General features: G+C 57.9%; 3 protein-coding genes across 3 annotated transcripts; 2 read left to right on the forward strand and 1 right to left on the reverse strand.

The window, feature by feature from the left end:
* Positions 1–972: 972 nt before the first annotated feature.
* On the reverse strand, positions 973–9,293 carry BESB_036010 (uncharacterized protein; the record flags this gene model as incomplete). The annotated part of the gene is made up of 10 exons (XM_029362187.1): positions 973–1,106; positions 2,079–2,171; positions 2,718–2,843; positions 3,462–3,573; positions 4,083–4,267; positions 4,698–4,772; positions 5,499–5,603; positions 6,033–6,153; positions 6,497–6,583; positions 7,299–9,293. The coding sequence occupies 10 exons, from the start codon at positions 9,291–9,293 to the stop codon at positions 973–975; spliced, it is 3,033 nt and encodes a 1,010-aa protein (XP_029221152.1).
* Positions 9,294–12,594: 3,301 nt separating this feature from the next.
* Positions 12,595–13,796, forward strand: BESB_036020 (centrin family protein; the record flags this gene model as incomplete). Its single annotated transcript, XM_029362188.1, has 3 exons — positions 12,595–13,021; positions 13,208–13,303; positions 13,615–13,796. The coding sequence occupies 3 exons, from the start codon at positions 12,595–12,597 to the stop codon at positions 13,794–13,796; spliced, it is 705 nt and encodes a 234-aa protein (XP_029221153.1).
* A 1,741-nt stretch (positions 13,797–15,537) lies between these two features.
* Positions 15,538–25,608, forward strand: BESB_036030 (uncharacterized protein; the record flags this gene model as incomplete). The annotated part of the gene is made up of 8 exons (XM_029362189.1): positions 15,538–15,757; positions 15,860–16,271; positions 16,543–18,340; positions 18,532–18,783; positions 19,164–19,671; positions 19,951–20,567; positions 20,705–21,054; positions 21,696–25,608. 8 exons carry the CDS (start codon positions 15,538–15,540, stop codon positions 25,606–25,608), a joined length of 8,070 nt encoding a protein of 2,689 aa, XP_029221154.1.
* Between the last annotated feature and the right edge of the window lie 719 nt (positions 25,609–26,327).

A 26,327-nucleotide genomic window follows, 5' to 3' on the forward strand; every position in this document is an offset into this window, starting at 1 on the left:
CTCCAGCCAGACTCGCCCGGACATGCATGCATGTGGCCTTGAGGCCCTTGCTCCACAGATATGCGTCAGACAGAACGTGGGTCAATGGGGTACACTCATAGACACGAAGACACTGAACACCTGGGATCTTTTCGCACACGTACTCTTGTGTCAGAAAACAAACTTACTCGGTTCTGAGCAAAAACGCCGCAGCCTCCCTCACCTTAGGAGTAGTCCCCGGGATAAAAAGCTTGCGGGTGCTAGCAGCAGGAAGGATTTAGTTTACCTGACATGGTGGAACTTCGCGCCCGCCTTTTCGACGACGAGACACCCTCAGCCGCCCCCACGCTAGAGATAATAAATCTGAATGTGCCAGCACCCCGGCACCCGCTCCCCTCTCGCACACATCCTGTACAATATGTACGTACATACGCTCACATGGTGAGTTAAATGACGCAGTTCACGGGGAATTCACAGCCCACATATATCAGGCGGTCCCAAACGCTATGCATTTTGTCACACAGCTGCGCTTCTCCAGAATCTTATTTGCACGCCTCCATGTACAGTCGTCGATGTACCCATTCTGCCTGAAAACCATCGGAAAACCAAGTATCTCCCCCTACATTCCGCCGTATGCTTTGATGCCACAAACAAGATTCAGGCAATGCCCTAGAAAAGTGACAGGTCTTCTCCATTCACGGTATTCATTCAAGACAGCGTTTGTCACTGTACATCCCAGACCGACGGGTACTTGAAGAAAACACAGAACACTCGGGCCGCTACGCTCGCTGTCACACAAAAGGCCTCCAACTCCAGAGGTGAACGCCGGGCGTCTGTCCGTACTTCTTAGTATGAAGGGCAGCTACAGCCACGCTACCGCGAAAGCGGTATTTTGAGAGAGGGGAGGAAGGAGGAGGACGGCGATCACCCGACAAAAGACAACTCTCACGAACATTCTACGCCCTTCTGCTGTGGGAGACATATCACCCGGGTCTACATCGGACTTGGCTCATCCATCACAGCCGACAAACTGCTGGCTCTTTCAGGCGACAGGAAGTCGAAGCAAGAGCATACTGACTTTTCCACCGCCTCGTGTGCCTCGGCCGAGTCACAGAAGTGAAAAATACCTGAGGCAAGTGCACGAAAACGTCAAGCTCCCTGCCTACCGAACGCAATAGGAGGCGCAAACTGAGTGAACAGGGACGGCCTGACCACAGAAGATTTCGGAATCTCTGTTGTTCGTTTCGCCTTCCTGTCCCTTGCGAATCTTCAGTGAACTAACTTGTATTTCCGGTCCACCGTCTATAACTCATATCATGGGCGTCCCTGTCCTGCGTGCAAACACTGCCGAACAAAAGGCTCGCCACGGAGGACATTTCTCGAAGACGACTGTGAGAAAAACTTCACCGTGTGGCTCACCCTACGCCCGCGGACGACAGACACCGATGGTATCGCTCAACGCTCACAGGAGTAAACCCTTTCACTTGCTTCAGAACAAAGTAACCATGACAGGCTCCATTTCGGGGTACCTAGTGTAAGGTTCATGAACCCGGTGGCGAGTCTCAACGCTGGATGCGGTTGACTTGGCTTCCACGTTTCCTGGAAAGAAACAGAAGAAGGTTGTGGGCACTCACGGAGATAGAGACCCCCATGACTACACTTCCAGACGTGAAAGTGAAAACAGATGAAAATAAAATGCGAGATGCAAGCCAGATCCTTGCTAGATAAAAACACGCGAACCCAAGAGGACACATCATCACAAAATGATGACCGAACCAAGCGGAGATGAAACTGTCAGAAGCAAAGGGTGGACATGGCCTACCCCACTCTTTCCAAACAGATCCACACCGTACACAGGACGTCCGTCTGCTCACTGATGCGAATGAAACAAACTACCCCCTCGAGGGACAAAAACGCGCTAGATGCCCCCGTCTACCGCAAGCTGAGGATATTCTTTTGAAGACACCCTAGACAAAATGGCAGACGCACGAATACGAAGTCGAACAGAGAAATCCTGTGAGATGCCCCGCCAGCGGAAAAAGCCTAGGCAGACAAAGCTCCTCGCAAGCAAGCCAATCATACACGTATTCCATGCTCACCAGCTGCATCGAAGTCAAACCGGCTAACTGTCGTCACCGTGTGCTTGTAGTTTTCAAAACGGATGATGATAACACTGATGTTATCCCGAGAGCCTGAGCAACACCAAGCGGTTCGTCATCCACGAGACACCACACGCGCCACGTAGGCAATGCCTCTGACCAAATGCACCGCGAGAACACAATCGAATACCGGTACGCACGAATTTCTCTAGATGCTCGGGAAATAAATACCTCCTCCCACATTTCTTTACTTATCAAATACGTGCAGGTGCGTGCCCTTGTATGTGCCTGTTGACGAGTGCGTCTTTCTGTGCAGGTAAGACGCATGCCGATCAACGCAAGCTGGCCAACAGGCAAAACATGCAGCCCTCGAACGTAGCAAAGAAATTTGACGCAAACAGGTGCTAGCAAGCCGATGCACATACAGCAGGTGTACATTGAGACAGTGGAACTCACACACTCAAACAAGCTAAGGCGCCGGCAGGCGAAATAAGCCGGCACCTACGGGCCTCTTTGATGCCGGCCGGATCGTCAGTGTGCTTAGAATACACACAAGTGCAGTGCGACTGCTGTCCGTGTAGCGCGCGTCTCACTAAGGTACCGACTAAAAGAAGCTTCGTTCGACTCTATCATCCTCACCGCGGAAGAATGCTGCGTCCAGCATCCGATAGGCTACTTGAGCGAGGTCCCCGTGCGTTTCATCTATGCTTTTCTTGAGAATCGCAGCAACGGCCTCCCACGTCATGCCGCGAGCCTCGAACATGCCTGCACCACCGCCGCAGAGACGCTTAGTCAAGGCTTTCCAACACCGCGCAAACATGAGGGCATGCACAAAACAGCCACGACCTGCACGGCTCCACCGTGTCTACAGTAAACCTCCACATTAGCCGACTGGTACACGCACTCACAAAGCAGAACCCAGACAGATCCGCCTGACCAGGACCACGAAATACATGTCTGCGGGAGGGACACACGAGGAAATACGTAGACTCAAGGCGGCAGAAAGCTGGCGTACGACAAACATGTAGTTACTATAGGCGTATACCCCACAACTTCAGAGGAGAGACTCACACATGGGAGGCTGTGAGCGGACAGACGACTTGCGAGGCACATGCGGGTGTACACATCCGCAGCACTAATAGAAGAGGTGCCTTCTAGGAGCCCCCGATGCCACTCCAGTGAAACACACCAAGTCACGACAGAATTGGCGCACGCGGTTGAGGCGTTGTAGCGGCCAACTCGGCTTTCCTGCTCGCAGCCACAGCTGCGAAGACTCCCGTGGGACGGTACACGACTCGCGGGCGTCCCAGTTTGTCGGCACACACAGACGCAACGTGATATGCGAATCCAGAAACACAGAAAGACAGAGCATGTTGGCCTCACCGTCACACGCAAGGAGGAGGATATCTCCGGGGCGTGCAATCGTCTCCAATACGTCTGGAACGGCTACGACGCGTTGGGCGTCGGCCGGCAGCGAGGACTCCTGCTTCAGCATCTGCGGGCAAAAACAACGGGAGAAGAGAAAAACCAGAAGGCGCCACGTGTGGGCAGCGTGTACACCGATAAACGCCACAGCAGGGGGCCACTCAACCGGCAAGAGAAGACACAAAAACCCAGCTACCATCACCCGACACGGAAAGCTGAAACGTCGAATACTAGAGAGCGAGAGTCTATATCAGCACAAGAGACAAGACGGCGCTCCAGACAGGGTTCAAGAAGCACGAGGAAACGACACAGCGAACGCAAAAATCGAGCTCCGAACCCCCTTGAAGGGCGGACAGCGTCGCCGACAAAGACGAAAAGAGCCTTGGGTCCCCGTAAGACATGGAAAGTGAGGTCGAGATGGCACACAGGAACCTAATTCCTTCCCCGCCGGGGAATACGTATGCAGATACGAATGCATATATGCGTGTGTCAGAGTGCCCCCACCGGTCTGTGCAAAAACATGCACACCCCCACACGCACGGAGCTAGATACGCGTTTCTTCACGAAAGTGAAACGTACGAAATCTCCAAAGGCACGCGAGAGAGCAAGAAAGCCATCTACTCGCCAAATGCCATTCCGCTTTCTCTCCACGCGGCCTCCAGCCGATTCAATTCTCTTCCGCTCTGCCGGGTTGTTCGGTCTGTGGTCTTCTGACAAGACGATGAACGATCCGTCCTGGCGCAGCAGCAACGCGCGACTGTCACCTAAACAGAGAAACCGGAGGAGTCGCCCAAGGGAGGTGCAGAAGAAGCCGAACGAGTGACAATATGTCGGCGGCAAGTGTAATAGTCGCCGAAACACTCTCCGGGTCACCTTTCCTGCAGCCTAGCCAGTTGAGGGTTTCGGCCTTCAATATCGCTCCATCAGTCATCGAGCCCACCACTACCTCTCTTTGCACGCCCACTCCACGGGCTCCCGCTGACAGATAAGTACGAGCCGCTGGCGCCATGTGCTTCTTCCCCCCACTGAACCTCCATTCCAACGACTTGACTTCCGGCGACAACAGAAGGCACGTCTGAAAATAGAAGTGGCTGTATTCCTCGCCGACACCACGTGGGACGTGTCTCTTCACGAACAGCCGTAGTGGAGGGCGAGGCTGCACACCATCTACGCACTCTTCTGCGCTTTGCTTACCCACGTTGGCCGCATGGAGGTGAAAAAAGATTTGACCGCCCGCTGTCCATTTCTGTTCAAGCACGAGAATGATCCCTGTAGCGAGACAAAGTCCGGGACACACGTGTTATCGAGCTGGACATCAGTCACTCATACCAGTCCGGTTCACACGGACACAGCGCAGATTCACATCACATTCCGCCTACTTCCCCGTACCACACAGAGCAAAGTGAGAGCGCAGCTGCTGACACGCACATCATTATGGAGCAGGGCCTACTTGCTCAGAGACGCGGAAAACCGTATATAAATCAACGCATGGAGAGCGAACCTTCTTCATCGATACGCATATGCGCTGAGATATACAAGCACGCATGCGTGTGCCCATACGCCCATACCATTCTGCAGGCAGACCTGCACACGTACGAACACAAATCATAGTATCACTAAACACCGCAGGCAGACTTGCGCGACTTCAAGGTTTGTTTGGAACGTGGGGTGCTCCTAGCACCTGACACGCCTGCTTCTGCGCCGCCGCAATGAGAGAGCGTCTTGCACACTGCATGCCATTGCCGAATAAAAATCCGACACCGAGCGGCAGCGGCGAATGCAATAAGTTCAACACGCCCCGTGCAGATACACACTGATGGCGCTGATTCAAATGTGTTAGGTATTTTATGGCACCGAACAACCATCGTGCAGCCAAACCTGTGAAATGCTCATCACAAGGGAGGCAATGTGCAACGAAAACAAACCAACGACATGACATCGCACGCGAAAAGCAGCCTTGCGCGCGCTCAGACGTCTATGGAAATGACGGTTTACCTGTCGAACCCGAGCTCGGCACTGGTCCAGGCTGGTGCAAAGCTGCGTCATCAAGAGCCAGGCAAGCGTCTTTGAAAGACTCCGCCGAAAAATCGGCCATGGCGCCTGGAAGCGGAAAACGGGTAACACGCATGAGAAGAGTAAGTCCGTAGTTGCGTTGCATATCCAGCTCTGCGATCACCACGAATTTTCAACGTCTGTTGAAACATGCGTTCGCAGATCAATCTACTCTTCCCACGATCGGTCCCGTTCGCGAACAAAACGCGATGTGACGCATGTATTGAAGATCACGACTCATCCACATATCTACCAGGCGCGATACATGGCAAATGGCTACGTTCTGTGGCACGAGCTGATGCGACAGTCTCGCCTGTGAAGGAACACACGCGAGACCGCGGACGTGCATATCGCCTCTGAAGATGAGGCGCTGTATGGAGATATTGACAGCTTTGCCACGCTAGTGCCAGCAGACTCTACACGAAAACTGGAGTATGTCACGCAGTTGTGTATTAAATAGAACCACCTTCCGCGTACCAAAAATATCCGTGGCATGCGTCGCGCAGAAACGCGAAATTTCGTAGCCGGCGTGCCCATCGAAGAGCCCAACTAGCCGCGCGTTCGGAAAGCCCGCAAGAGGGGAGTAAACCAAGAGCGCCTAAGCCACATACACCACACGAAACGTGCAACGAAACGATGGCTTCCGTGCAAAGGGAGGCCTACGGCGCCAATGGAGAAGCATGCGCCCGTATGTGCTACTATACTCTCGCCTTATAGAGCCCTGATAATCGGGGGTGTTAGATAGTCCTGCAATGTGTTTGAAGATATCAGCAGAACCAAGCAGCGGAACAGCAGATACGCGGCTGGATAAGCGTATAATGAACCCAAACCATAACGCACGTTGGCATACGGCCCGCCAGGCAGCCGGTGTAACCTCTTTAGAAAAGCCCTCCAAGGCCCTTTCCAACGTGAAGAGAATGACGAAAAAAGGGCGAACTTACATCCTCATCGTCCTTGCGGCGACCATTCATCGTCGCACCAAGGGAACGCGTGTACCAACTGTCAACCGTGACCATTTTCTTCCGCACCTGTAAAAGAGAACGAACACAAAAAAAGGTTCTGGAGGTGCGTCTGCACACGTGCACACCGTGGAACGGCGTAGACGTGCAATACTGATCCGCTAATTGTACACGTATTACTGCGTTTGCCTTTGACGAAGCCAGGTCACCCTTGTGAGGGCGAGACAGCGCTGCAAGGACAAACAAAGTCGCCAGTGAGGGTTCAGCCTGTACACCCCTCAAGCTTCGGTGCCCTGACGGTAAACCCTCGACTCCTGTGAATCACCTTCTTTCTGCGCCTCTTCCTCCGCATTATATATGGAATCATATATTTCGTCGAACATGCGAACAGATCTTTCAGAGGGCTGAGGGAGTAAAATCGGTGTGCAAGACGTGATAAGAAAGTGGATAGAACCTTGGTTTGGTTCCTGGAGACAAAAGAACTAAAACCATCTTCCCTCTTTTTGCTCGGCCTGAATGCTAGTGTGGGTGCGCTGTTGTCGTATACCATATGCGCGCCATTGGCTGTACGACCACCTCCAGTTGACTGTGACCGTCTAGATACGCTCTCACCCTCGTTAATCCCTTTTTCCGCTACTGCGTTAGGATGCCTTCCCGAAGTTTCACCCTCCCACTCTCCCTGATTCGCGTCACCCCTCGACTGTACTGGTCGTCTCGCTACGTCGCGCGTTTCGCTGGAAGCGCACGTGACCCCATAAAAACAGCTTGGCGCCCAGGTTCTCACCTGGACCTGATACGGGGGCAACTTTCTCCTCCGTTTACCGTCCCCATAGGACCGCGTAGACACATCTTCGAGTTCGGAACTTTCTCTCAATTTCTGCAACGCTGTTCTTCCAGTCGCGATGCCTTCCTCAATCCCCATAGCGAACATTCGTGCGCCGACAGCCATACCGTCTTCACCGTCGGAGCTTGCGTTCACCATGCCCTCGCCTCGCTTCCTCTTCGCCTTACAAGCGTGCTCGCGACTAGACGTGCGGGCGCGCGACGGCACATGCGCTGTGCTGACGCATGGGTCGCGGGCTTCAGAAGAAGGCCCGTCTTCGTCTAGCCGCTCCCTGGATGTCGGCGTTAGTGAGAAAAGCGCACTGACCGCAGCCGCTACAGACTCTATTCCGAGCTGCAAGTACGCGTCCTTCGCTTCTTCGGTTTTCCGGAGAAATGTGTCTTTCACTTCGCGTGCAAAGGCGCTGCCAGGGACAAGAGATTTCAGAAACGACAACGCAGTCGATGACGGCGACTCAAGAGAATGCAGTCCCGGCTGCGGGTAGTGTCGGCGCCCTTGCGCTGGTCCCTGCCCATACACTACGGCGCCTCCTCCTTCTCTCGCTCGTGGAAGGTTGCCCTCTCCTCCAGCTTGCTTCTGGTCGCCTTCCGAGGTAACGAAGACGTTTTCTCGACCTCGTTGCAGGCCCGCGTACGGGCTCCAATACTGTGGACGAGGCACACCATCTTGCGCGACATCTGACTCCTGTCGGAAGCCGACGGGGGAGTCAGCAGGTGGCGGCGTACCGAACGGCCTTTCGCTAGGCACGCTGTCTCCTGCGTATCTCAACAGAACGGCAGGGGACGAAGCGGACGCGCCGTGTTCAGGGATAGCGCTGAGCGGGTTGCCTTCCCTCTGCCGCGATGCAGGGGTCGACAGTGAGTAAATGTAATGTGGATCAGCTGCTGTTACGGGCACAGAAGCGCCAGGAACTTTCTGGATGAACTCGGGCGCCGAACTGTAGTCTCCGCCACCTCGGGGGTAGAGGTCTCCCAGCTGTGCGGAGATTTTTTCTGAAAAGGGACGCCCCAGGCTCTCCCGGTTGATGTGCCGGTAGAAGCCCCGTGTGGGCGTCTCTTCTTCTACGCTACGCTCGTCCTCAGACGCGCGTCCGGAAAGCTGTGCAGACTGCACAGATCCTGTCCCGCTGGCGTTGCTGCGTGGCAAGAGGAAATACACCGAGGGTGCCCCGCCAGAAAAACCAAAGGAAGACGCGCGACTCTGTTGTAGGGGCGTTTCAGCACCGCGGAAATGGAGGCCACGTACCCCATCGGAGGAGTGAAGGGGGAGAGCAGACTGTGAATGCAACGCCGTGGCGCGCCAGGGAGCACCCTGAGACTCGCCAAAATCAGCGGGCGCGTACGCCAGACCGTCTCGGCTCGGCTGATGCCCGATCGCAACTGATGCGCCGTTACTCTCTGTGCGCAACGGGACCCGTGCAAGCCGAGCGATAACATCCTGAGGAAGCGCCACGTAGTGGTCCTGTGACTCAGAACGTAACAGGGACGGGGCTGTAACGGACTCGGGTTCCTCGTCTTCTCCATCTGATGTCTCGGAGGACTCCCGCGCTGCCTCTCCTGAGCTCGCAGCCGCCGAGCTCGGAGCCCCGTAACGTGCCGGTGACGAAACATGAGAATCCCAGTGCCCGCCGACGTAGTCTTCCTGTTGTGCAACGCAGAGAAGAACGAGCACACCGCCGACCCTAGCCGTGAACGACGCGGACGGCTGGGACGACAAAAGTGCGCCGAGACGAGACGACGGGAGAGCAGGGGAGGACGGAGAGAAAAGGAGGGCACAGAACACACAAAAAACACACGAGGGGAACAGCGGCAGGTAAAGCCGCCGCACTCCGCAGGCGGCCGCCGCCCAGAGGGATTTCATGGCCCCGCCTGTGAGGCTCCCCTTGCCGCTTCGCCTTGCTGTCCCAGAAACGGGACACTGACGAAAGACGGGCATACCTGACGGAAAAAAAGAGACGCAGCTCGTGACGGAAGCCGCAACTCTACCAGAAACTTAGTGGGAGTCACACGATGCTCAACCCTAGAACCTAGGCCAGGCCTTGGTTGTGAAATTACCACAGTCGCGTCAAGTGAGACGACGCGAGGATGACAATGCTCTTCTGAATTCGCGACTACGCCAACAACGCAGAACTTGCCCCCGTTTTCAAATGCCTTTATATGCGCCCAATTGCAACGAATGAGACTGGCGAGAGAAACGGCACCCCACCGAAGAGGCAGACACCAGCGAGAAAGTGAAAAATGGCAATACAGAGAGAAGCACGGACAGCAGGGTGACCCTGGTAAAGTTGACAAGCGCGTCGCTACGGCAGCTGACTCGGAGGCGCCAAATACAGTTCGCTCGCGGAAAGACGCACTATGCAGCAGAGGGTCGAAGACGCCGACGCGTGCGTCTAGAGTCGGTGCAAAAAAGCAACGCTTTTGTTATTTCACTGTTGGCAGAAGTGACCCTGACGGAAGGACCCAAGAGGGAGCCGCAAGTCTGCTCCAATCCAGTGCGCCCGCCAGTTCACTGGCGGAGTGGGGGGCAGGAGGACGCCAATCGGCGAAGGAGGACACACGAACTAAAGAAAAGAGCGCTATCTCCTCCAAGCAGCTCCACCGGTATACTCATTTTCCAGAAAAGCACAGCTCTCACGGTAGGGTCTCAAGACGCGGAAAGGAACGAGTAGGGTGCTGTGCGGGTCCTCTGTAGAACCGACGCCGTCCGGTGGCTGGAAAGACCTGGCGCCGTGTGTCATGGCAAGTACAGCTTTGACACACGCTGAACACACTGGAAGGCAAATCCGGATTGATACTGGCGCAACAACCCCGAAAACATCAATTTACTGTGGCCCTGTGTACAAATCCGGTAGTGTCCCCGCGTGCGACACGCGCTTGTCCGCCGTGGGATCCGCAATTCGCTTAGATAGTATCGTACTTCTGCTGTGTTGCGAGAAGTTCCGAACACCGCTAGAAGCTCGCTGCGTGAGACCGAAAGGTGCTTCACGCTGCGCCTGAGGCCGACAGACAGACTGCCAGCGGAAGGGGACGACACCCCAGCTCGCTCACCTCTGTCGGGCCTGCTGGTATGCGGTCGTACTCGCCTCGGAGGGACCGTGATACGTAACTGAGTCTTGTGTGCTAAGAAGTGTCAATATAGCTGTGGCGGATCGATCTCTCGTAAGTACTTGATGCAAGATGGAACGAGTAGACATGAGATGTGGCTCTGACGTACCCAGGGGCTCATATGAGTAATTCCCAAGGGGCTCTGCCACCCGCATACGAGGGGCTCTGCCACCCGCATATTGGCTTCCTCGCGATTCTGGAACTATGTGTGGCAGACCCCAGATGCGGACACGGCACATGCGTTTCCAGCAGCTTTCGGACAGCTGGAAAGAAGAGTCTTGCCTTGGCCGTAGCATGGCTGACCCGAACTGTGCCTTACAGACGCCCTCTCGAATGACGTCCGCCGCGCGGCCTGGGCCCAGGGACTTGGCCTCAATATTCGGTCATACCTAGCGCAGCACCAACCATGTAAAGTGTGCCTATGGCAGGAAAGATCGGAGGCGCTATGCATACGGTGCTTCCCCAGTTTACCAGTGTGCCTGTTCTTGCAGATGCCCTGTTTAAGCCTTCAAAGCACCATGAGTGAGACGCGCACTCTTGACGATGTACTCGGATCGGATGTCTTCCCGCCAATTCCCACTGATGGGTGAGGCTTCGATTAGCGTGACGTGGGTCGCAAGCTTCTGACATAGATGCAAATCACTGTGAAGCATTAGTAGAAAACTCAACAGCCGCCGCTATTCATCCCTGACTAGCACAACGTCTCACAGGCTGCCTGAAAACGGGGGCGGTACGACGAGAGGACGTTTATGAGAATAAGCACGAGAAACCCGATCTTCTTCCCGTACTCTCGTAAAGATGTCGAAGAATCATTGCAGCCGAAAGATGCAGTTCATCGCTCGGAACGTGTCCTCTGAATCAGTTGTACGTTCGAGCTACCAACTTGAGTACCGAAAGGTCTGGCTTCCGCATAAATGCTTTCTGCCTCTATGTGCCACCATACCCAATTGTATCTTCAGGACGGACTGCGTCGCCAGCAACGTTCGCAGCACTGGCAGGAAAGTGGCTTTGTTTCTTTCTCTTGTGGAGACTCGTAGCGTGCTGCTCCTGGCCTAGTTTTGACTAGCCCGAAATCTGATAGCGACGTCTGCTGTACGGGGTCACTGCGACAGATCCCGTTACTGGCGCTTGTAAACGAGGCAAATGCTCAGGGAAACACAAGTGTGCATCCGTGGGGGGAAAACTACCATGCTTTATTTTCATTCTACAGTGATACGAATTGCAGACGCTCTCCGAAGGGTATCCAAGTTCAGTGGTGCTCCGGGAACGAGGAAGACGCCTGCTTTGCACTGCGTGTGTCTTGCGGAGCCGATCTCTGTGGCGTTCGCTTTGCTGATGTGTGCTGGGCTGCTCTGTCTTGACATACTCGGTGTTTCCGCTTTTCCATTTACTACCCGTAGCCTTCTGAGACAAAGCAAGAAAGGAGGGTTAACAAGAACACCGCGGAGTCTGATGGCAGGAAAAGTGAAAGGACCAACTCACTCAGCGGCGGCCCCACACAGGAAAAGTGCTCGCCGTGCTGCTTCCCTGTGCCCCCCTCCCTGAAGAAAGCAGCAAAGGAGACCAATGAGACATCTTCCTGCCGCAGCATGCATAGTAATGGCGTAAAAAAACTCTCATGTAATAATCTAAGACCCTTTGCTGATACTGCCGAGCAAACAGGCATTGCTCCGCGCTGAGAGAAAGGAGGCAAATAGGTGGCACGGCACAACTTGCTCGCTCAACGCTCCGCAGTGCTAGGACCGCTCTACTTCTGCCTGCGACGTCTACAGCAATCCATTCGTCTGTCGCAAACGCCGCTGTAGTGCTCTGGCGCGGTGCATAGAGTCATTTTTGGTTCCGGGACTCGTGCGGACCCTCTTCTCTGTCTAGTAAATACACAGCATGCTCTGAGTCACGGCCCCTCCCAGGTCTCCTCTTGTGTCGCCTGTGTGTGCCGTCTTTCGGGGTTTTTCCCGAAGCGCTGATCAGGCGTTCCACCTGCGTCCACTGCCACGCAACTGCACCGGAGAGACAACACCGAGTGAGACAGTCCCTGAGGCCCTTTCTTCACGTGACCAGGGGGACTGAGATATCTACAAGCGGCTATTCCTCTCGGAACGCCGGCTGCGTGCCAGTCTTCCCTGCGTAGTATGGCAAACACCGGCAGCGTCGGAAGTCCTTTACATGGGGGGGCTCTTGGCGCCGTCTCCGCTGGAGCACGCAGCGGCGCGAACAGTCCCTCGGCCGCGGGCGGGTCTCCTGGAGGCGGCGGGGGCAATGGCGGAGGAACCAAGGGAGGAGGCCGAAGTGGTGCGGGCGCGAAGATTAGAAGAAGCATTCGCCTGGAGCTTAGTGAGGAGCAGAGGAGAGACATCAAGGAGGCATTTGACCTGTTCGACACAGATGGCACTGGCAGCATCGATGCGAAGGAATTGAAGGTTGCGCTACGAGCACTAGGGTTCGAACCCACAAAAGAGGAGATGAAGAAGCTTCTGAACGAGATCGAAAAGAAACGCCGCGGCCCAGACGTTGTCAAGATGATCTCGACAAACAACCCAGGGGCCGCCGCAGCGGCCGGTACGTGTGTTGTTCAGCACTAAGCGGCTGGCGGTATGTTGACGTCGGCTGACAGACGTGACTTTGGAACACGCCGATGAAGCTACTGCCCACCTGCGAAGGGCAGAAGACGTCGAACAGTACTTCTGTAGCAGCCTTTGACCATCGCTGCACGCGACAAATGTCTTATGCGTGTGCGTACGGCAGCGACTATGCCCCACACAGCTGCGACTTCTCTGGGGCAGTTGGACTTCAACGAGTTTCAGGAGATCCTTACCATTAAAATCAACGAGAAACCAACGCGTGAACAGATCTCACGAGGCGAGTTCTTAGCCGACAATCGCAGACCCAAATCAGTGGCAAGCATGCAGATGCACTGGGGCTGCAGCTCCGCCGTCTAGCAACACACACTAGGCGCCTCGGGCCCCCAGGAGAGGAAGGCGACCTTGGCCGGCTGTAGACGAAACATGCGCCGCCACGAAATAGACGAGCCGCGCGCCGCTTGCGCCCCCACGATTCCAGCTGGAGGCGCCGTAACACCCCAACTTGTTATGGAGAGCAGCCGGTTCTTGTAACTGGTGCTTCCTCTATTGGTGCTGTTCCTACGTCCTCAGGTTTCCGCATGTTAGCTGGCCCCTCGGGCGTCATCGGTTGGAAGGAGATGAAGAAAGCTGCAGTCGAACTGGGCGAGAAGCTTACAGATGAAGAGCTGCGAGAAATGGTGAACCAGGCGTCGCACTCGCACAATAAGGGATTCGTAACTGAGGAGGACTTTCTACGCATCCTCAGAGCTTAATGGTAAATGCACTGCAGCAACCTCAAATGCTGTCTGGCCTGCTGTCCCGTCTACCAGTGCTTCCGTTGGGTACCGGAGGCAGACGACATCGTTTCTATGGGGCCAGCATGCGAAACGATATAAAATGCTTTTCAAAGACATCAAGAGATGGCGGACGTCATGCGCAGACACAAAATATCGGTAGCACCCAGTATATCTCAGGAGAATACTAATAACCTGGTGGACACGCCGGATTCTGTATCTTGGTGCGTGTGCTTTCTCCACGTGAGTGATGGCTGGCTTGCCATTGACTCGTGCCACGAACTCACCCTCTCACAGTGGAGAAGGAAAACACACCAGAAAACAAGAAGCCATGAAATGTACCGCTGGAGGTCCGAAGAACCAGATTAGATGTGGTGTTAGGATCCCTCAGAAATTGCAATTTTCCGAGCAAAACAGCAGCGACAGCCTGAACACATACGACCCGAGGCGTATGCTGTCGTGATCAAAGCAATGACGGCCAAGCAGCGAGGACGCAGGCCACAGACATCGTGCGCCTCTAGGCTTGTATTTCGGGACACCGCATCTATCTTCCCCGGACGACAGGAACGAAAGTTACAGCGTGGGAGGCACGCGGGCAACTGTAAAGCCGCTACGGTCCCTTTCCACCCAACCGTGGGGGGGGGGGGGGGGGGGCAGGAGGCGGCCGTCCTGCACTCTGACAAGTCGAAGAAACGAATCCCACACTTTGCCCCGGTTCTTAGACCTTAGTACCCGGGAGAACGGGAGAGCAGAAGGCCCGCCGTCCACAGGTTCAGATGTAAGGGCCGCGTCTCTGACAAGGCCAGCAGCCGCATTTGCCAAAACAACTTACGGGTGACGCACCAGAGCCCAGCGTCAGGCTGGTGCAGTCACCGCGTGATTCTTGGGTGCAGTGCAGCAGCATTTGCCGGTATTCAGCACTTAAGCACTTAATATTGAGAAACGCCAACCTGTGCGATTCGTCACCTCGACCTCGAACTCTACGTGTTCACGCGCAGGGGGAGCTGAAGCGACTGCTCTGCTGTCGGGTGACAGCCGGGAGGCGCAACCACCGCTGCACACTCTTTTACCTATTTTCTAAAGTCTTCAAAGGGCGTGCGATACATTTTCTAAAAGGGAAATTCTGAAAGGGGACACAAAGCAGCCTTCTAAAGATAATAGGACTCGTCTCCACCCGCATGCGGCAATATGGTCACTCACCAAACGCGCATGTCCCTTCCAGCGCCAGCAACATGGCACGGTGAGCGAGAGTGGATCCTCTCCGCAGGCTTGTTTCCTACCTTGCAATTGATGTCCGCAGTCTCATGCTTCTGCGACTTCAGTAATAAAGAATGTAGTGATCGGTGGGAGAAGACGCAACCATTCGCCCAGACGAGCTCGAGGCGGGCAAGAGCGTAGACGTCGAGTCATCGAGACTTTGCGACAGATGGGCTAGCTTGGTACTCTTCGGACTTTTCCAGCTGCCTGCTACGAGGTTTCCACGCTTTCCACTCATCTTCTGTGATCACTAGATCTTGCCGTTCCTGTTCCTGCCGTTTCATGCTTCTACATGCACGCCCTTCCGGGGTCATATCTTTTTTCTGTGACCTCTGTCTCGTTGCCATGTCTCGCCGAAACTTCACCTCCAGTCGGGCCCTGCAGACATTCAGGGCGACGCGCAAAATATCATGAGTTATCTCTCCTCCTGTCTGGCGACACTTCTTATTGGACTGCCTGCGAGATGGGACGCGGTCACGGATTTTTCGGGGGAGGGAAGTGGAACTCCTACGGGGAGTACTTCCGAGACAAAAGCCGGAAGATGCACCAGCAGATGCAAGAGTCTATTCACCAACAGAGAGCGTTTCTCAACGAAGGAGCCGCATCTGACTCTTCTTCTGTGGAACGGAGCAACCTCTCAGCAGAAAGTAGGGGATCCACAGAAGACAGGACTTCTGATCAAGGTAGGCCTTCTCGGAAACACGAGCGGAGTGTAGTGACTTACCAAGGAGACGCGACACCTCTGCATTCTTCCTCCAAGCTATGTGAAACTTCTCCATTTTCAGGCCCCGGAGGGGGCGACCGAGTTTGCTCATCCTCGACCAAGAAGGCCGGAAAAGATTTTTCGAATACAGGCAAGTCGCCAGTGGGGTTTATTCCCGGTCTTCACACATTGCCATCCTCCTCTTCGCCCTGTGGCGCCGGGGTACGTGCCGGTTATGAAGAGCAGCCCTACGCTCGACGCGTCCGCGAGATGCTTCTCAACGAGGGCGCGGAGTCTCAGAGGTGTCTCAATCGCTCCCTTTTCAAGAACTGCGTTTTCTACGTTGATGGGGACACGCTGGGCATGGACGATATTTGCTTTAAGAAGTTGCTGATTCTTCTCGGCGGGCGCATCTGCATGCTCTTCGGAAAGGGATGCACCCATGTGGTGGCGGAGACGGTCGCCTTGGGAAACCAGAAGTGGCGCCAGCTCCGGTAAGACTTGCCTTGTCGCATCCGTTTCGGCGCACGTAGCCTGGATGATGTCGTATTGCGTAGTTTAGGGTGCGATCCCGCACTTGCCATAGCACTCGCTGGATTCGAGGCGGATACGGTGCAAACGAGATTGCCAGACAGGGCCGCGTTCTCGCGTCGCTCGCGGAGGCTGTTCATCGCCCTTTCGTCTCCGTCTGCGAGGCGGTGCCTGCGTCTCGTCTCTCTCCCCCTTACGACTCTTTGCTCCATGTTCTCCTTTCCTTGACGTCAGCGAGCAGGGCGGCGAGGGCCGGAAGTACGTGGTCGTGACGGTGAAGTGGGTCTTCCAGTGTATCGACAGAAACAAGCTGCTTCCCGCTTCAGAGTTTCGACCCGACGACCTGCAGACGCGGAAGCGATACGCCGGCAGACCGATTGACTCGTTCTACACGCGCCTTTCCGAGCGCGCGGCGAAAGACCGGTCTCCGCATCGCGGGCGACCAGGCGACAACGCGTACCCGCGAGTTGACAATGGCGACGGGGAGGTTCAGGCCGTGACTGTGGAGAGCGATGAGTCAGGGGAGGAAGAAGACGCTTCACGACCCGAGGACCGCGGCGACGAAAGAGCTCCGGCAGGCGGAGAAGCGGAGAGCATCCCCACAGGCGACGCCGACGATGAAGATCAGCCGAAGACTCACATATTCGGCGTCGAGGCAGAAGACTTCATAGTCTCTGTCGATGATGGGGATGGTGCCGAAGACCCAACTGGCGCAGGAGAGGAAAAAGATCTTTTCGAGAGCGCGGGAAGCGCCCTCGAGGCCGCAGGAACTGAAGAAGAGCAAGGCGAAGAGGGAGATCAGCGCGGAGATGGAGGACACGCGACGCCCGAACCGGCGCGAAAGAGACAGCAGGCCGGCATCTCGCCTTGGTCAGATTCCAGCTCGAGCGCGCCCGCAAGGGGCCTTTCCAGTTTCTCAGCTTCCGAATCGTCTCTACCGCTTGGCGGGGCTTCATCCTCCTCCGAGACAGCCCCCCCCTCTTCAGCTCCTTCCTACCCATCGGCTGCTTATTCGACTTTTTCTGGCCTCTCGTCCTCCCCTTCGGGATACCCGTGGTCTCTCACACACGCTCCTGCAGCCGCGGCTCGTTCGGTAGGCGCGCCGTCCGTCGCTTCCTTTTCGTCTTCTGCTTCGCGGCGTCCGCCGGGTGCCCTTCCTCCTTCCTCCGCGGCGTCTGCATCTTCCGCTCGAATACCTTTGTCTGCTGCCTCTTCGTCGTCTTCGCTCTGTTCCCGTCCGTCGCCAGCATTGCCTGCGGAAACGACAGTCAGAATGGGGAGATCCGATCCGAGAGGCGAATGGCCTCCGCGCATCCTACGGCCCCAGCACCCTTCGTTTGTCTCTTCTTTTTTCGAGAACTCGCGGCTGAGCTTCATCGGGCGATGGCGGACTAGGTGCATGAACACACTCGCCTCCATTCTAAAGAACGAGCGCGCCGGCAGCACTCAGGGACAGGTGTCCTACGGGCCTTCCTCTTCCCGCGCCGCGGCGTCGTCTGCCTTGTCACTCGAAGACGCTCGCGGAGCCGCAGGGGTTCTGCTGCCCTTCGCGCTGCCGCTCCTCTGCACGCCGCCCGCTGGGCTCGACGTGGCTGTGTCTGCTGAGGCGGCAGCCGCGCTGCCTTTGCCTCCCCACGCCGCCTCGACGTCTTCGCCACATGCTGCGTTTTCTGGCGGAGTGCTCGAACGGCTCTTTCTGGCTCAACAGCGGGGCGCGGGCGCGCACTCTGTGAGAGGACCGGACGGACGGGCGGCAAATGCAACGAGAGAGACAGGGAACCGGACGGCCGAGGAGGGAAGCCGAGGGGGAGAGGAGGGTACACAAGAAGGCACAGCGGACGAAAAGACCGAGAAGGCCGCGCGGCACGTATTGCCAGAGGCAAACGAGGGTGGCGCGACAAGGAAGAAGCCCCACGGGGGCGAAGGGCGAGGCAGCGATGTGGCGCCACTGCGTTGGGTTTTGCATGTCGACTTTGACGCATTCTTCGTGGCAGTGGCTTTGAAGAAGAAGCCGCACTTGAAAGACTTCCCGGTAGGCACGGGCGAAGATTACTCGAGGCCAGAGACGCCCCTCGTGCCTGCAGAAGAGCCATTCGAGGTCCAGGTGCTTTCATCACCTCCAAGTCCTCTGAAGTGTCCAGAGCTGCGCATGCGTTCGCTTGAATCCGCTGTGCGCCTCGCCATTTCTTGCGGTGTGACCTGTGGTGCATTCTTGTCTGCCAGGTCGCAGTGGCGCACAGCCGCGGCTCGGGCGCGGGGCGGTCTGGCGCCTCGACGAGCGAAGTCGCCAGCTGCAACTACATCGCGCGCGCCCAGGGCGTCTACAAGGGACAGTGGCTGGGCGAAGCCAAGGAGAGATGCCCGGGACTCATCGCGCTGCCCTACGACTTTGACGGCATCGAGGAAGCGAGTCAGGGTCTGTTCGCTTGCGTGCTGGATGTCTCACGGCGAATTATTCCCGTCTCGTGCGACGAGGTGAGAGAGTGCACAGTCCCGAAGCGGCTGTGGTACCTGCAATAGCGTGACGAGTGGGCGGACGAAGGCAGAAAACGACAGAGACAGAGATGCAAGGGGGGAGGAGGGTTACCTAAACCCTAAATCCCACCACGAGGCGTAGAAGTTGCCACCATTCAGCACATCCTGTGAAAACGTCAAAGAAAAAGACACTTGCCTTGTCCGTCTTCGGGGAGCGTTGGGTCGTTCAGCGAAGGAGGTGTTTTTGCGGAGCCTGCCTCGCGGGGGCTGCCCGAATCCGTGGCGGGTGGCCTGGCGACGCTCGCATTCGTTTGGTCTCTGTCGCATGCCTTTTTTATATCGATGCCCGTCTCGTGTCGGTCTTCGTGCTCCGGTTACAGACCTACGTGCAGCTGCTTTTCTCACCGCCGACGCGAACGAGCGATAGCCAGAAAGACCAGGGGACAGAGGGGGACTCCCTCGAGCGAGAAGCCGCCAACCGCGTGTTGCAGATCTGCGTCCACCTTCGGCAAACCATTTTTGAGCGAACGGAGTGCTGGGTCTCCATCGGCGCCGGGCCAAACCTCCTCGCGGCCAAACTCGCCGGACTCCGTGCGAAACCGAAGGCCGCCGCGCCACGCACCAGCCCCTCCTCTGCCTCCCGGCCTTCTTCTCCTTCCTCGCATGCTTGGTCGTCCAGGTCTTCTGAAATGGAGGCCGATGGGGTGTGCGTGGCGCCTGCGGACGGACGCGCCCTCGTCGCGTTTATGGCGAGTTTGCCTATTCGCAAACTACCAGGCGTGGGGCCGGTTTTGGGCGACAAGATTGCCTCCGCCGGCAGCCTGAAGACTTGCGGTCAAATTGTGAAGCGAAGACTCCAGAGCCTCCGTCTGCTTCAGACGCTTCTCGGTAGGCTTGGGACGAGCACGCCGGCGCATGCAACTGTCGTTTTGTTTTCTCAGCGTCTCGTGGGCGCCTTAACACGCGCACACGAGCCTGGGGGAAACATGTTGCTAGAGACGCCGACAGCTGTCGTATGAGTTGCGCGGATGCGTATTTTGAGTCGCCCGTTTTATTTCATCTGGAATGCGCATCGCCACCAGCTTGGGTGCCCCGAGCCGGTGATTCCTTTTCTGTTTCGTCCAGGGTTTTTCTTTGCTGTCCCTCGGTTATCACCTCGTTGCTCAGGCAAGAAGCGCGGCGCCACGCTCTGGTGGATGGCGCACGGCTTCGATCCTCGACATCTGCCGCCATTTTCGCCTTCCGCGCTCAGGTGTCCGTCTCCGTCTTCGGCCTCGTCTCCATCGTTCGCGGCCTCCCCTCATTCTCCGTCGGTTGGTCCGCGACCGCCGGCTGAGCCCCCGTCGTCGCACGCGCCCGGAGGCGGCGACGGAGACGCAGCACTCTCGCTGGCGGCTCCTGAGTGCCCCTCGGCTCGTCGGCGGGGCGGCGACGGCCCCCCAGGCGGACGTGGAGGAGACCCGGCAAGGAGGCTTCGAGGCGCAGAGGACGTCAGCCCGCGAGACCCGGAAGCGTCGTTCTCCACCTCGGACGCGCCGTTTTCCTCGTCGGCGTCCTCTCCGCGCCACGTTTTCTCTTCTCTGTCGGGCGGGGCGGACGAAGGCGAGGAACTCGCGGCGGGTGCGGCCGCAGTCCCGAGCTCGAGGAGTCTCACCGTCAGCGTGAATTGGGGCGTCCGGTTGAACGAGGAGAGTGAAGTTGTCGACCTGCTCAGACAGCTCGCGGGCGAAGCCCACAAAAGACTGCGAACGCACCAGCTGATGGTGCCGCGCCTTGGTCTAAAGGTAACCGGCAGAGCGTAGGCTTGTACATGTTCCCGTATGTGAGGAGGCGGGGACGCGCATGCCAGGCCGCCCTCAAAGACCAGGAGGATATACGCATGTCTGATCCGCGACTCTGTCTCCTTTTCCGTGGCCTGCAGATCTACCATCGTCGGCAGGGCGTTCCCGCCCAGACTGTGAAATTCCTCGGAGCAGGCGTCTGCGACGTGCTCGCCGGTTACCGCTACTGCTACGAACCCGTCCCGCGAGAGGTGCAGCACGTTTTCGCGGGCCTCAGCCGTTCGCCGTCTGGGACGGCTTCCTCGCCGTCGGCTGCCTCTGTGGGTAGGGGGCTGGTACGCGACGGCCTCTCTAGCGAGGCCGGGAAAACGGAGAGCGTCGGGACAACCGAGGAGGCTGCACTCTCCGGAGAGCAACCCTGGCGTGCGGTGCAAAGCACGCCTGATGTCTTTCGAGAGCTCTTCGTCCTCTGGTTCACTCAAATCCGCGGGTAGGATCGCCACCCACCTGCGGACCGACATCACGGCAGCAGCCAGGCCTGCTAGGCCTCACTGCCTCAGCCTCTACGCAGAGATAAATGCACACGCACACGTACACACCTAACTGTAGAAGCAGTCGAGCCGGTGGTGCTGTATGCGTTTCGGCTGCGTCGACGGCACTGCGTGCATGTAGGGGGAGCTCCGGTGATGCGTCGTGCAACGCCGAACTTGCGACGCTGTCTGACACAGTGCAGCTGTGTAGCGTTTCTCCCAGCCTGGGGACAGTCTTTTTTCTCGAGACTTTCGTTCGCATTGTCGCCACAACGTATGCTTACCCCTCGTACCTGCGTTTTGGCGGATCTCCGTCCTGCGTCTGGTCTCCTCGCTGCGGACTGTGTGATGAGCGCCGGTCCGCTGTGTCTCTGTCGGCCCCTGCTGCTCTGCATCGTTGTGTATCTGAGCTCCCGCCTCGCCACCCGCATAAGTCTGTAGATATCAGGCGTGAATGAGACGCTCCGTTTTTAGGGTTTGGGGATGAAGCTGAAACAGATTCTGTTAATGTTGTGGCAGGTGCGTCGCGACCGCGTTTTTGAGGATATTGGGGCGTCCGCGTCCTTCCCATTCGTCTGTCTCGCGTGTGCGTGCCTGCTAGGTTGTGCCTCGTCGAGGACCTGCGTGGCTTCAACGTGCTTCTGATGAACCTGCGGACCGAGGCGGAGCAAAGCGAACTCGAGGCAGAGGAGTCGGCTCGTGCGCTCCAGCTGCGCCGCCAGCGGCAGATCATGGGTCAGTTTCTGTCGCATGCTGCGTCGCCGTCCGCCGCTTCTTTCCGTTCCTCCGCCTCTCCGGTGGCTTCCGTTCGGCGCCGCAAGGCTCGGCACGCCCAGATACAGAACAGTGACGACGTTGTCGTCGTCTCCTCGCAGGAGTCGAGTGCAGCGACCTGCGATGGCGACGAATCGCACTGGCGGCGGGAGGCGCAAGGCCGCGGAGAGGCGGCCGCAGAAGTTTGCGAAGGCGCAGGCCCCGAACGCGGCGAGGGAGACTTTGGCGAGGCACTGGAGGAAGGCCACCAGGGCGAAGGGACAGCCGAGCATGCGGGCACGCACGACTCACAAGGCGGCGAGAGGCATTCAGATCAGGAGAGCGAGGGAGGAGGCCAGGCGGCGGAACTCGCGGTCCGGAGGGGCCCGGTAGATCCGAAAACAGAAACGGCAAGAACGCGATGCTGGGAGGGAGACAAAGCAGGCCAAAGGGCAGACCAAGGACTGGGCCAAGAGGCCGCAGACGCACAAGCTGTCCAAGACGGAGAGGAAGCGAAATCAGGACGGGGAGGTGAGGAGAGGCAGGAGAGCACAAAACGCATGAACAACTTGCAGACTGTAGAGGATGACGATGCGTCTGGTCGTCTTGCTGTGCAGGCGGACAACTCGCTCGCCTCGCAGGAGCCGAAGACCGTGTCTCCGCTGCGCAGACGATCTGCACTCTTCTCCTCGCCGACCTTCGCGTCGCCTCCTCGCGCGTTATCGGCCTCCCGCAGTGCTGCGTCGCCCGCGATCCAGTCTTCGGCTTCCTCGTCGGCTCCGCCAGGGCCTTCGTCTGGTTGCGCTCTCGCGTGCGGCTCAGAGGCGCCCGCCGCGTCGCTGGCACACGAGGGCGGAGGCGCAGCCCGCACGCGCATGGAGGACTCGGCGCGTTGGGCTTTGATGCCCCAGGGCCGCGGCTCCACAGGCAACGGAAGCGGAGGCCGAAGCGCAGGGAACGGGCGAGCACCGCAGAAGAAAGGAGAGCGGGGCAGGCCGCGTGCGTCGGAGTCAGAGTCTCTTGAGAGGTTTTTCTCTCCTGCGCTTCGGCAATCCACGCCGACACGCCAGGACGCGCTTCAGACGCTCCGCATGCCGGCTGAATTGATGCAGAATACAAGCTCCAGCGTTTTAACGCACGCGACTTCTCGTCGTTCCCTGTCCACCGCCACCACTCCGGCTACGCTTGTTCTGTCGCCCTTTAGCCGCAGAGTCAGCAGCGGTGCCTCCGAGCTGAGAAGGCAGGGAGAGAGGGAGGGGAGCCCAGACAGAAGCGCGGACGTGCAGGGCAGAAGAAGTCCTGTCGAGTTCGGCAACGGCATCTTCGTGGGTTCGCGGACCCCGGCAAGAAGCCCTGCTTCAAGCGACCCGGAGCAGCGAAGGCGCAGCGGGCGCGACGGCCAGCGCGACACGAAGACGCAGCAGAGGAGGAGGACAGAAGGCGCCCTAAAACAGCAGCTGCTCCTTCCCGACTTGCTGAAGGACCCGCGCGAATCAGCTGTTTGCCGCAGGAAAAGGCGTTCGGTCTTGTTTCGCGAAGTCATCTCGCTCCTGAACGACGAGGAGTCTTCAGAACGCTCTGCGGAGTCGGACGTGGCAGAAAGTCCTGCATACCGTCCCCGGCAAGGGGACACCTCTCTGGCGCTCCAAAGAGACAACGGAGACACTTCCGAGAGTCGAGGCGAGGTGCTGGCGCCGCCTTCGAAGGCCGACGGGAGCACTCCGATGCACGCGCTGGACGCTGTGCAGACACACGCGGGTGACGAGGAAAGAAGCAGCACGGAGCGGGACGCTAGAGAAACGACTGAAGAACGTCGAGGGGCAGAGACGGAACTTGGAAGCGACCGAAGGCAGTGCGAGATGCACACCGCGGCTGTCGCTGTGAGCCAAGCGCCGCACGCGGGAGACAGCGAGGACGACGCAGAGGCGTGCGCAGAGCCTGAGGGAATGGGAGCTGAGATGCAGGGACTGTGTGACGACGATACGCGCGAAGGCCAACGAAAGAGAAAGGGAGACGAGATTGCCAAAAGTGCGCTGAAAAGGCGAGCTGCGGAGGGAGGAGACAAAACGGAGAAAGACGCGCAGGGGAGTGACGCGAGCGCCTACTGGGGCGTAGGACAAGGCGACGACGTTGGTATGTTTCTCTCTGCCAGGAAAGAGACGGATCGCGAGGCTAGAACAGACACCGTTGTGGCGTGCGGACCTGAGAACCGCCGCGATGATGATGACGTTACGAGTCTAGCAGATCACCATCTTTCCCCTCAAGGCCCCGTTGGTATGCCACTGCGTTGCGCCGCCACTTCAGACGCCTCCAGCATTCCGGCGGGCGCAGCGGGCTCCGGTCCCCCCTTCCTGCCGAAACCCGCGGATGCTGCCGACGCGTCGTCGGCCTCTTGTCTCGCTCCCGCAGCCGTGGCGCGTCCTCCTCCGTCTGCTCAGGACCACGAGACGCGGGAGGCAGTGAAGAGAGAACGGCAGACTCGCGACGGCGAAGCCGACTTTGCACGTTTCCGGCGCATTCTCGTCCGCGCCGCGCGGAGTCTCGACGACCTCTGGAGAGACGCAGGCGAAGCCGAAGGCGCCCCGGGGGCTGTGGGTCTGCCGGGAAACAAACTGGCGCTCTCGAGGCTCGCCGGTGAGGTCCTCGTGGTGGGGTTTCTGTACGCGGCTCAAGCGGCCTCCGCGTGCCTGGTGGTGGGCGAGAAGGTGACACCAGAGACACGGGGGGCGACGACGAGAGGCGCCTACTTGGACCGAGAAGGACTGAGAGGAAATGAAGCGGCCGTTGCAGATCAACGTCTCCAGGGAAGCTCCACGCGGAAGACAGACGCGGTCCGCCCAGACGTGAGTCTCGGCGACGAGGGTAACCGGACCTCCTTTGCTCTCCGCCCCGCGTTTGTGTCGTCTCCCGGCGTGCAGTGGCGCGCGGCGTTTATCCGGGGCTTCGACCGCGGTGTGGCGTCGTGTCGCACGCTCTTTCTCTTGCGGCTCTCGGAGCGCCGCTTCTCGTCTGCGTACGCTGTGAAGTTCGGTGCGTCTCGCCTCTCCACGTTTCTCTCTCGGGCGCTGTCGCGGCGCGCAGGCCAGTCAGCAGCCCTCTCGCAGGCGGCCAAAGGGGCAGTCAGGGCGATGGAGCTGGTTGAAGCCGAGTTGGCGGAAAGCCAACGGGAGGTGCGTGGCGGCGACGGAGGAGCGGACTCGGCTCCAGGGAGGGATTCAGGACAGGTCAAGGCTGTTGCACACAACGCAGAAGAGCAGCGCGCAAACAGCGGCGAGAGTCCCTTTTTTGCCGATAGTGGCTTGCGTGGAAACGCGCTCCATTCGGGACAGACTAGACGAGCAGAGGAAGCTGGGGCGACGCGCACGAGGACCGGAGAGCGGCGAGGAGACTGCGTGGATCAGGAGGACACAGATGCACGCCTGCTACCTGTGGGGAAACGAGAAAACGCCGAGACTGGACTCGAGGAGGACGGCGGAGGAAACGGATCTCAGAGGGCAAAGTTGATTTGGGAACTCACTAGGGAGCTGCTGCGCTTCTTCGCTGGACCACGAAAGGAGGGGGCGGTAGTGAACGCGCACCGAAAGGGAGGAACCCGCACAGAGCAACAGACCGCCCGGGCTCTTGGAGGTGAGGACGCGGGAGGTGACAGAGAAGAAGCGGAGAACGATGATCTAAGTAGCGAGAGGGCGCAAGAGCTGGAGGCGTTGGCGGGACTGTTGCCTTCTCGCGTGGACTGCTTCTTCGGCTTTACCCGTGCGTGAACGCCGGCTCCACAGTGAAGGCATTCTTGCCTCGTGCCTGCCAGTTTCTGTCGTATTCGCTGGCTTGCTCCTCCTCAGAGGAGCCGCGACTCTAAGGTCTAGGTCAAGGCTGATTCACCGCCCCTTACCTCGCGCCGTTCGACGCCTTCGTAGCCAGACGGCAGTCTGCGCAGGCGAAGCAGACGCTTGCCGCAGCTCTTCTGTCCGCTGAACGACATCGGCAATCCAGGCTGTGCCCATCGTGGCGCCTTCAGAGAAGCAAGTTCTCAGTTTTCCGTACAGAGCTGTGCACTGGCAGCCCGGGGAGGGCTCTGCATGTAAACGATGTGCTTCCGTGGTCTTACGGTCATGCACGTACCCAGGTATCCGAATACATTTATATAGCCGCTGTATGTGTAGCTGTTCGGCGCTTTCCGAGTGCAAGGCCTGTTTGGCGTCAACTTCCATCTGACGGGAAGCGCCGTTTGTGGCGTGGGCATGCCTCAGAAAAGTGAACGAGGAGCCGAGTTTTGATTCCCGCCGCTACAGTGAATTCGTTTCATTTGGTTCGCAGGGAAACGTAGGTTCTTATCAACTATGGTATTGTTTACGTGGGTAGTCGCCCGCTGTGGCTCTTCCGAAGAAGAGCCTTGGGCGTTGCCCAAATTGTGAAGGGCCTGGATTGTGACGCGCGTGCACATTCCTGCAAGTCGACACTCAGGTAGAAACTGTACAGTTTT

Source organism: Besnoitia besnoiti, chromosome II (genome assembly GCF_002563875.1).
Source record: "Besnoitia besnoiti strain Bb-Ger1 chromosome II, whole genome shotgun sequence".
Classification (NCBI taxonomy): domain Eukaryota; phylum Apicomplexa; class Conoidasida; order Eucoccidiorida; family Sarcocystidae; genus Besnoitia; species Besnoitia besnoiti.